This window comes from Netta rufina, assembly GCF_964035555.1.
Source record: "Netta rufina genome assembly, chromosome: 16".
Classification (NCBI taxonomy): Eukaryota; Metazoa; Chordata; class Aves; order Anseriformes; family Anatidae; genus Netta; species Netta rufina.
The window spans coordinates 744,519-754,929 of NC_140140.1; the positions used below are offsets into that span (position 1 = coordinate 744,519).

Genomic DNA, 10,411 nt, shown 5'->3' on the forward strand with positions numbered 1-10,411 from the left:
ATAGTGAAAAGAGCGGGTTACAGGAAAGAAATTTGCGTTAATTGGTCTTTAATCATGGGCGAAGCTATTACTGGTGAATGATCTTGTGCAACTCATTACAATTCAGTCACGTGTAACATTTACCTTGTGAACAGTATCAGCCCATTAATTTTGTGTGGAAAGTCTAGAGTAGAAGGGTATTGTTTTTAAGCCATTATCTGCAGACACAGACACATCTTTGCATTTGACAACACGTAAGCTGGGCACTTACTCAGCACTATCCTTTGTACATCACAAAGGAATGTGTTTTTTTAGACCTGATATTTGAAAGGTCTTTCAATACTGCAGAGGCGTGTTATATTTGTTCTTCACACGGTTCTTTAGGTGCGTGTGTTACACTTACAGTGGTCCATAAGAGAGCACAGAAGCTTCTGAATATTAATATTAGGCTTCTCTATGGCAGTATAATGGCACTTGCAGACACTGCAGACTAGTTTTTTCTCCTTCATCTTTACTTCAAAGTGTGCCAGATACCGTTCAGTTGATTGCTCTTGTGAGCTTTCCAACCAGGATAAGTTTTGGGTACCAGCAGTCCCTAACAAGGCAATTTTGTCAAAGACAGGAGAAACTTATATCTGAAGTAAAGAACTAGAACACTCAAAACTTAGTGACAAGAACAACCATTACATCTCACTCTGTAAGTGAGGGTTTCAGATGGCTTCTTTGTGGTGGCTACCTACGCTTTTATTAAATTTAACTTTGTAATTTGAGGGGTTTATTGAGTTGGTTACTCATGTATGCACATCAGTGAAATGAAGTCAGTAAGTCTTGCAAAATCACAATTATTGTGTAAGTAACATTTCCTTAGCTTGATTCTTGAACTCCAAACAATTAAAAAAAAAATGCTTAAGGTTCTTCATACCCATCCCCTCTCCTGAGTACATAGTTCTTACCCAGTTATTTAAAATTACATTTTCTTTCATACAGAGAGAATGATATTGAAGAATGTGGCTTGGAAATGTTTTTCTCAGTTGATAAAGAAATCCTAGGTGAAATCAAAAGCCATGATTTGAAGCCAAATGGTAGTAACATTCTAGTGACAGAAGAAAATAAAGAAGAATATATTAGGTAAGAATAAATGAAAATTTTAAAATAGTCTTATGTCATTTTCTTTCTTCAGTTCTAGCAATACCATCAAACTATGTAATCAGAAGCACTATTGAAATTCTATCTATGAATAATTGCTGATGTTGGCAACAAGTGGCAATTGTTTGGATTTCATATTTGAAAGAAAACTACTGATAGAAATAATTTTTTAAAATCCACTTTCCAAAAAGGTTACACTTAGTAGAAGCTTTACTTTTTTACCTCCTAGAGATGATTAAATTTATCAGAACATCATGACAAGAAATGTGAACTTCGGGTATTTTACCAGATTACTGCATGCATTTATTATTTGATTTGTGTGGCTTCATAATAATTCTCTGCTGATAATTCTTCCCAGTCATTTTTTTGCTTGTTTTAAACAGAAGAAAATTTTTGGAATCTTTTGTGATGAACCTTAGTTTTTAAAGATACATAGGATTGCTACTAGTTTCATCTGAACTGGCCTTATAGTATAATTAGGTCTTAGCATTCCTAACCAGATTGTTATGAATTATGACAGTACATGTCAGATTGTTATGAATTATGACAGTACATGTCATTGCATCGGTGAAGGATTAGGACTGCAGTACCAGAACGTTTTAAAGCAATAAGCAATAGATTGAGAGGGAAGGAACCTAAAAGAGGTTTTTTTTGTTTGTTTGTTTTTTTTTTTTTTTTTTTTAAATAAAGAACAATGAGTTGATTTGTCTCAAAATACCCCTTTCTTGTCTCAAAATATCCTCATTGTGTAGCAGTACATAAGCTCTGCTTTGAGGCTTCAAAAACAACAACAACACAAAACAATACCATCTCACATCACCGGTAGAAAATAAATTGAATCATAGAATTTTCCTATTTCTTTTAATATGTTTTGCGAACGCTTTTTTGGGGGTGGGGGAAGGAATAAAGCAGTAGAATTTGTTTTTGTCACATGACTAATCTGAAAGCATTTCACAGAAATGATAATATTTGCAGAAGAAACATAATGGCATTTTGCAGTTTCCCAAAATGCTAATATTGGGGTACAAAATAGGGAGTATCTGCAGAAAACCATTCTCTCCTAATTTCCAGGAACCCAGGGAGATCTCAGATTCCAGCTTAAGTCATATTCTTCTGTCTTACTCTGGGTCCTGCTTTAAGTCCCCCCAAAGTTTTCATCTCCCCTTTAGGTTCCAGTTCTCCTGACAGGTTAGGCTTGAATTCAGCATAATATCTGCTTCTCCCTGGGTTCAGGTTCTTCGGGTCTCCTGCCTGCTTTTCACCCTTTTATTAATGGAGAGTGGAGTTTCTGCCACAGAGCAAAGTTTCATGATTAACAGAAACAAATATGGAACTTTCCAAATGGACATAGTCGTTTCTTGGTAAGCTAGCAGTCCTACTTATCTTCACCAGTACAACGTAACCTAGTTTTTACCTTTTCATTGATAATGACTGAGATTTCTGGGGAGAATATTAGATGTACACAGCTCTGCATTTTTTTTCTTTCTCCAAATACTTAGGGACTGCTGTGCTCCCATTAATATAATCAGTGAATAGATACTGCCTCCTCTTTGAGCCTAAAGCACTTTCTATAGCAGAGTGTTTGGAATTGTAGGGTTTTAATTAAAAAACAAACAACCAAACAACAACAACAAACTGTTTGCGCAGTGAAGGTTGCAAATAAAATTATAGAATGCTCTATCCCCAGAACTTTCCAGACTTCACTTTTTTTTTTTTTTTTTTTTTTTTTAACATAGCTTACAGTTCATTTCAGTAGGCTAAAAAAGATGTAAACTTGGGTTAGCATAGGCCAGATCAAGTTATCTTTCTGTATCCTATTTTACAGGCTAGTAGCAGAATGGCGACTTTCCCGGGGTGTTGAAGAACAGACACAGGCTTTCTTTGAAGGCTTCAATGAAATTTTGCCACAACAGTATTTGCAGTATTTTGATGCTAAGGAACTGGAGGTAAAGGATTGTTTGGGTATTGCTAGATCTAGTTTTTTACACATAATACCAGAATGTTAGTCATTGTCTGAAGAACAAGCTTCACTAAGGCTGACAGTTCTGTTTTATAGGGTGTTTGAAGGAAACTTTATGGAGTAATATTTGGTTAGTGTGTTCTTCACTTTCATCTTTGCAGCTTTCTTACACATTTCTAAAGGCTAAGATTCTTCCTGTAGAATTTTTTTTGACTAAGTGCTTTTGTAATCCTCAAAAATTTGATTTGCCTGTGTCTGAAGAATGAGTAACTTGACAGAAACGGTATTAGAACCAGATATGTAATGGATGATAGAGTGCATCAGGCTTTAGATGCTTTTGATCTCTCAAAATTATACCTTATTATAGTTTTTGAAGGAAAACATCCTATTTCTAGCACAGAATCATATTGTTGGGCAGTGATCAAGTATGTGTTCCTGGTTCGAACATCTAAATGCAAACAGCTATTCCATTTTTCATGAATGTATTGATTTCTATCTTGTGGCCTCTCCAAATGTTCTTTGTGAGCAGTCATTATTATGTGCTGTGGAAGTTTAAAAATGGTTTAAAATTGAGTATACTGTCATTGCAGATGCTTTTAAGTACAATGGAGTTGATCTCTTTTGCTGTAGAAGCAAGTGATAGCTTGTAGTTTAATGTTTATTTCCCTTTTTCTCCCCTGAAGGTGCTTCTATGTGGAATGCAAGAAATTGATCTGAATGACTGGCAGAGGCATACTATCTACCGGCATTATACCAGGACCAGCAGACAGATATTATGGTTCTGGCAGGTCCGTAGACTTTTTTCAGAAGAACAAAACACAGCAGAGCACAGCAACAGCTTAGTTAGCACTAGTCAGAATTACTGAACAGATTTGTCATGTGTAAATACAAATTTACAGCTAATCTACGTATTTGTAACATCTGTGCAATTTGCTAAACTATGGATGATGATGTGAATATATGAATACTGAATAATACATCAATGTTTATTTCAATTATTTTTCAGTTTGTGAAAGAAATAGATAATGAGAAGAGAATGAGACTTCTGCAGTTTGTTACTGGAACATGCAGATTACCAGTGGGAGGATTTGCTGACCTCATGGGTATGCATAACAACACACACAAAGCATTTTTGAAAAGGATCAAGCTACATGTTTAAGGATGTTCTTTATGAATTTTATATTGAATATATGTTGAATACTGTTTTTAAGTCCTGAATATACTAGACTATGAGAGAAAAATGGATGGAAGGAAAATTAATATCTATTGTATGATTGATATGATACATGATCTGGACATGGTCCTGGGCAACCTGCTTCTAGGACTACCTGCTTAAGCAGGGGAGTTCGACCAGATGGCTTCCAACCAGGTTGCTTCCAACCTCATCCATTCTGTGATTCTGATTGTGTCTCTTTCAGCATCACTTCAAATGTATTCATTTCACCAGATGCATGCTTTAATCTGGACAGAGTTGTATAGTGAAAGACAGATGTCTTTGTTCGGTTTAAATAATGGTATCTTGCCTTCAAGTCTTTCATGCTGTGTTGTCATCTGTTACCTACTGATGATGCAAAGGCAGCTAGACCTATGGCAGTTTTATTTCAATTTGTTACAGGGAGCAATGGACCACAAAAATTTTGTATTGAAAAAGTTGGAAAGGAAAACTGGTTACCTAGAAGTCATACCTGGTAAGTACATAAAACAAAATGCTACTATGGCTCTGTGTCTGCTGATGGCAATCTTATTTTGAGATTTTAGTAAATAGGTAATATACTTAAATGGACTGTGTGACCGCAAACACCAAGTTATGCCAATAAGCTTTGTTGTTGGATAATAGTTAAGCTTCAGAAAAACGGATTTGTGTCATGGACTAGATTCCATTGTAAATTCCATGGATTTGCACACTACTGAAAACCTAAAGTAATAAACATTACTTTCTAAAGAAGTTGGGACTGATCTTCTATTATCACCACACTCAATCTTGATAGTGAAATAAATAGCCGCATTCAGACTTCCTCTTCCCGAAAAAAAAACATAGCTTCTACTCAGTTCCATTAGTGCTTGGTAAAAATATACAAACGTAACATTTCAAATATAAAACTTACTGAGATTTCTTACCAATTACCGTGCATTTCTGGAAAGCTATTACTGTTGAACACAGGTGCTTGTATGTTAACTTTCGCTCTAATAAATAGATAAATTTGTGTCAGAAGTCAGCTTATCACCGGGTGTAAATCCAGGTATCCATCTACACAGGAAAGTTAACACATCCATAATGGATTTTTTTGGTGATGTTTAAATTATTCTCAAGTACTTAAGGTTTTTCTTTATTTTCAGTTTCAATCGCTTAGACCTTCCACCCTATAAGAATTATGAGCAGTTGAAGGAAAAGCTGTTGTTTGCAATTGAAGAAACAGAAGGATTTGGGCAGGAATAGCTAAGATTTGCACCTTGAAGAACGTGAACTTGATGTATGTTCTTCACTTCTTCTGCTTGTTGCACACTTCATTGTAAAGTAGACTTGACTTGGATTTATTTAATGATACTAGTGTGTAAGTAAAGGGGTGTTATCCTGAGGTTTTATCCATGTTAACTCTGGATTTCTGCTGAGCACTTTCAGAGATCAAAAGAGCAATCAGATACAGCTACAAATTAATTATGACCTAAGTAGAAATTTAATACAGCTTTGGGCGCTCATTCATTCCTTAGAATGTGTCCTTAATGACTGACAGATTTTTTTAAAATAGTTTTGTCTTTCCTTTTTAGTAGCATATTTTGCTACTGATGCACTGGGAAGTTCATTGGTAGCTGCAATGCTGCAGCAGCATCGTAACCTCTTTACAGCAATGTTACCAGAGCCAACTCTTAACCATCCTCTGCCTACTGTGAGCAAATTTATTGCTTAAGCTCTTTTTTGTAACTCAAGTGGCTGGACTGTTTTTTTCCCTGCCTGGAGTCTGCTCACATGCCAGTTGGACTCAGACTGCTGTTAAGGGAATTTCAAACTGTGGCACAGATCTGAGGCATAGCTTTGCTTTTTTTTTTTGTTTGTTTGTTTGTTTGTTCACAATCCTGCTAATTTCAGCAAAATAGTTGCCTGCCCAAAGTTGCTGTAATGTTTCTGTGTGCCCTCAGAAGAATTCTGACTTTTTTCTGTGTAAAACAACTAACTTTTAAAACTGTATTAACACTGTGGTACTTCACTTGTTTTGCAAAAGACAAGACCACCTGGGATTGCACTGATTCCATTTAGATTCCTGTTTGCAGACTGATATTTCTTGTCAAAAGTGTTAATGGACATTATACTAAGTGTTATTCTTACATGTTGCAAGCATTTTTCTCTGAAGACTTCATTGGGTTCTCAGGAAGAGGTACAAAGGAACTGGATTTAAATGGTGATGAACTAATGCAATATTGGCTAAGACTAAGAGGACTAGAAAGTTCATATGTAGATTACAGATTTTTGAAAAGTTGGAGCATCAGAAAACAATTCAATTAGAATTGAAGTTTCTGGGGGAGGTTTTTAAGCTAGGTCACCCTAAGATGCTTACATAGCTAGTAGCTTTTGTAGCAAGTTCTTACTGGATTAATAACATCTTTTTCTTCCTTTTAGAATCTGTCAATGTTCAATTCTCTTCTGGTTTACAAAAACATTTTACTGCTCCTTTAGACTGAATGCACTTTTTGGGTATGGTTGGCTCTTTCCTTATCTGAAGTGAGGAAAGCAAACTTCAATGAGACAAGCTGTTAGCCATAGTAAGAAACATGACACTCGAAATACCATGTAGCACAAGTTAAAGCATAACAGTAGCTCAAAGCGTTGGGACAGCAGCTGTTTTTAAGATGCTTCTATAAACTGGAGCTGAAACAGGACAATGGGGAACAGTAAAATTGAACTTCCAGTCTCACAAAGAGTATTTCTTTCCTGCTGTCCCTTCTGTATAAACTACAAGATGGAAAAAATGATTCAGGCGTAAGAAAACCTAAGATACTACTGACTCAAGATTTTCAGGTCAAAGTGATACAACCTGCTTGGAAAGCAGAATTAGACCTTAGAGTGAATTTTGTTATGCATATTCTAATAAAAGCAACAGAAAAGAGTTTCTGATGGTACAGGAATCACCCACTTTTACATTTTCACTGATGGAGAGAACTAACCTGGCTTTGTGGTTTTACTAGCAGGAAAATCTGCCAACTTCAAAACATTTGATGGATATTTTACAGCATACAGCTCATAAGGAGAAAAAAGCCTTATAAATATTCTGTTTATGTTAATTCTTACACTGAAATCTAGTTATCTAACATATTTACAAGAGAGATTAAATTAAGCAAGATAATACAAGATTAAAAATAGGTTTTGTTCTGCATAACACTTCATGATTTGTGTAGGAAACCTAGAAATGCTGTTAATGTATAAATATCACCCAAAAGGCTTTCAGCCCTATATTTTTAAAATAAAGAATAGTTATAATTGAAATAGCCTTAGCCCTAGTTCTATAGGGTATGGCTGTTTAATATTTTTATGGTTGAAATGTTTAGTTCAGGAAAAAGGTAAATGCTTGTATATATTTTTGCAGTCCAGGATTCCACTTGCTCCATTTTTCTTTCTTTAATTTAAATGGCATGTTTATATGTCTTTTCTGCTGTATTAGGGAGGGGGGAAAGGGGGCTGGATATCCCAAGCACCAGAAATTATTTTAAAATACTGCAAAGAAAGAATCAGCTGGGGGGAAAAAAAAAATATCTGTGAAACATTGGATTTAGCCAAAATTTAAAGTCTACTACTGTGTTTAATTGGCAGTATTTCTGAAGCCGGAAGTAGAGACTACTTAGACATTTTTATTTGTAAGCATTGTAAATGCTAACAAGTCTGTTAATTTTTTTTTTTCACAGCATGTTGTGTAGAAATAAAAAGCTGTTAATATGAACTGCTGGTGCACTTCTCTGTTCTTTATGGGAATTTGGTGGAAACATGTGAATAAGCCCACAGTGTCTGGTATCCCAGATAATAGACAATTATAAATTGGACTTTCAGCAGAGGTTAATGAATTTGTCTCTCATTACTCCAACTGCTTGAGCAGCCTGAGCTGCATAAATTCATAGTATACAACAAATGTATATTCATAAGCAACTGCCAATTGATCCCAATTATGATGTATTAAAGCAGCTTCTGTTTACAATTTTGCCTTATAATAATGATATGAGAAAGGTAATTAAATGATGACTGGCTGATCTAAAAATTAACAAAGCCTCATTGTTCTGGGTAGCTCAAGAAATGTTAGTATATTGAAGTACACAGTAGATGTGTCATGTCTTCATCTGACCTAGTATGGAAGATTATTTTTTAATCTGTTTGCTTGTTTGGTTTTTTTTTTGTTTTGTTTTGTTTTAAATAAATTACTCAAAGTAAAACAAAAAAAAATGCCTAAATTTTCGGTTTGTGCTTCTATTACATGCTGCACTGAATTTGCAATCTCAGCTCATTGTTGTCTTGGCATCTCCAGCCTCCTTTTTTTGTGGTGTCTTTTAATTTTCTCCAAAAATCATTGTTTGTGTATATGTGCTCTAGTGAACTAGTAAATAAACTGGAATCAGCAGCACTGGATTGTAAAATACTGTACTGAAAGTCATTGTTGAAATTTCCTTGCATTGTAATTTCAAATACTCAGGTAACTGTAACAGTATCTCAGTAAGTCAAATACTTTTATAAACTACTTAAAAGAGCTGGTAGTCTTGTTATTCCTTCTGTGTTACGAAGCACCTGTGTGGAAATAAACTTGTCTGTCTGCTCTTGGGGGGCAGGAGTGGGTGTGTAGGCTGGCTTTGTGTGTTCAGAGATCTCTGTCTTCTGCCTGTTTCTCCAGCCTTTCAAGGTTCCTTAGAATGACTGCACAGTCATGTAGTCACCTGGTATATCGGCCCCTTCTCACGGTTTTACATCTGCAGAGCTGCTGAGGGCACACTCTGTCCCATTTCCTGCTCACTGGTGAAGGGATTAAACAGTCCCTCACCGGTATTGCCCTTGGGGCATCCCACTAGTGACTGGCTTCCAGCTGTGCCACTGGTCACAGCACTTCCCAGCCCACCTCACAGCCCTCTCTCTAATTTAGTTGGTATTTCATCAGCTTGCCCACATTACATGAGACAGTGCTGAAAGCCTTACTTAAGTAGAGAGAAACAACATTCACTGCTGTTTCCTTCCCCCACCGAGCTGGTCACCTCGTTGTTGAAGGCTATCGCATCAGTAAGGAGTGATTTCCTCTTTGCAAATCCACACTGACTGTTCCTAATCATCATGTTTTCCTTAATGTTTTTGGAAATGGCTTCTATGAGGAGGTGTTCCCTGATCTTCCAGGGACTGCACTGAGACAGGCAAGCCTCTCCTTCCCTGGATCCCTCCTCTTGAAGGCAGAAGTGACAGTTGCATTCTTCCTGTCCTCGGGAGCCCTTCCTGATCACCATGCAGATTATCTGCATGGCAGGTAATGGAGATTTGCCTTGCAGCAACTTGTGCTTTTAGGTACATCCTCTCAGATCCCATGAACTCGTTTATGTCCAATTTGTTCGAATGTTCCTCAACTGATCCTACCACACTGGAGGTAACCTGCCTTGCTATGGTCTTTTCCATTGGGTTTTCACTCTGCCTGTGACTTGCGGAAAACGGACTTCACAATCAGTAAGATTGTAAAGTAGGTATGTTTATTCAGTGCTGGGCAGCACGGGGGTAGTCCCACCAAAATTGTAGGCGCGCGACACAACAACTTGCCATGGTTATATGCAGTAAAGAGTTACATGTGCATAAAGTTTCACAATGCACCTATACATATGCCTAACCTGTCCCTGCTTCAGATTAAAATTAGTTCAGTAAGTCACTTCCATAAGCTCCTCCTATCTGCACTTGAGCAGTGTTACCTGGTGGTCATTGGGCGTTGTGGGGATGAAGGTTGGTGACTCTTCCTTGTCACTGCTAGTTGACCAGATTCAGTCGCTCCTTGGCTCTTGTCCATCTGCAGGACCAGTTTCTTAAGATAGGCTCACACTCTTATCAAGAGACTAACCTTGGTAAGGGGCCCAGGGCTTCTTACTTTAAGTAATTTGCACCATAGTCAGCAAAGACAGTAAGTAGTATTCACTAGTTTAAAACTGTCAGCGCTCTATTTGAAAAGATTCTCCTAATTCCCCCTCTCACTTGCTTTCCCACATCTTCATACAGCCTTAATAAATAAAACTTTGTTAGCAGCAATTCGTCCCTGTTATGTTTTTCTGTGCCTGGTAAATGTTTATAGGAAGTTATGTTAAATAGGAAGTGCCATTTTTTGTACAGTA

The 10,411-nt window shown here is 36.7% G+C and overlaps 1 protein-coding gene across 4 annotated transcripts in view; it reads left to right on the top strand.

The window, feature by feature from the left end:
- Positions 1-8,802, top strand: part of ITCH (itchy E3 ubiquitin protein ligase) — a 66,816-nt gene extending 58,014 nt beyond the window's left edge. For 3 of the 4 annotated variants that reach the window (XM_084296759.1, XM_084296760.1, XM_084296761.1), the window contains 6 exons: positions 967-1,107; positions 2,951-3,071; positions 3,769-3,873; positions 4,092-4,188; positions 4,701-4,773; positions 5,423-8,802. In XM_084296759.1, the coding sequence (XP_084152885.1) occupies positions 967-1,107; positions 2,951-3,071; positions 3,769-3,873; positions 4,092-4,188; positions 4,701-4,773; positions 5,423-5,522 (637 nt within the window). In that variant the 3' untranslated portion in view covers positions 5,523-8,802. Of the gene's footprint in view, positions 1-966; positions 1,108-2,358; positions 2,419-2,950; positions 3,072-3,768; positions 3,874-4,091; positions 4,189-4,700; positions 4,774-5,422 lie in introns of those variants that run through there. The other variant, XM_084296762.1, reaches the window with a different exon arrangement.
- Positions 8,803-10,411: the final 1,609 nt, after the last annotated feature.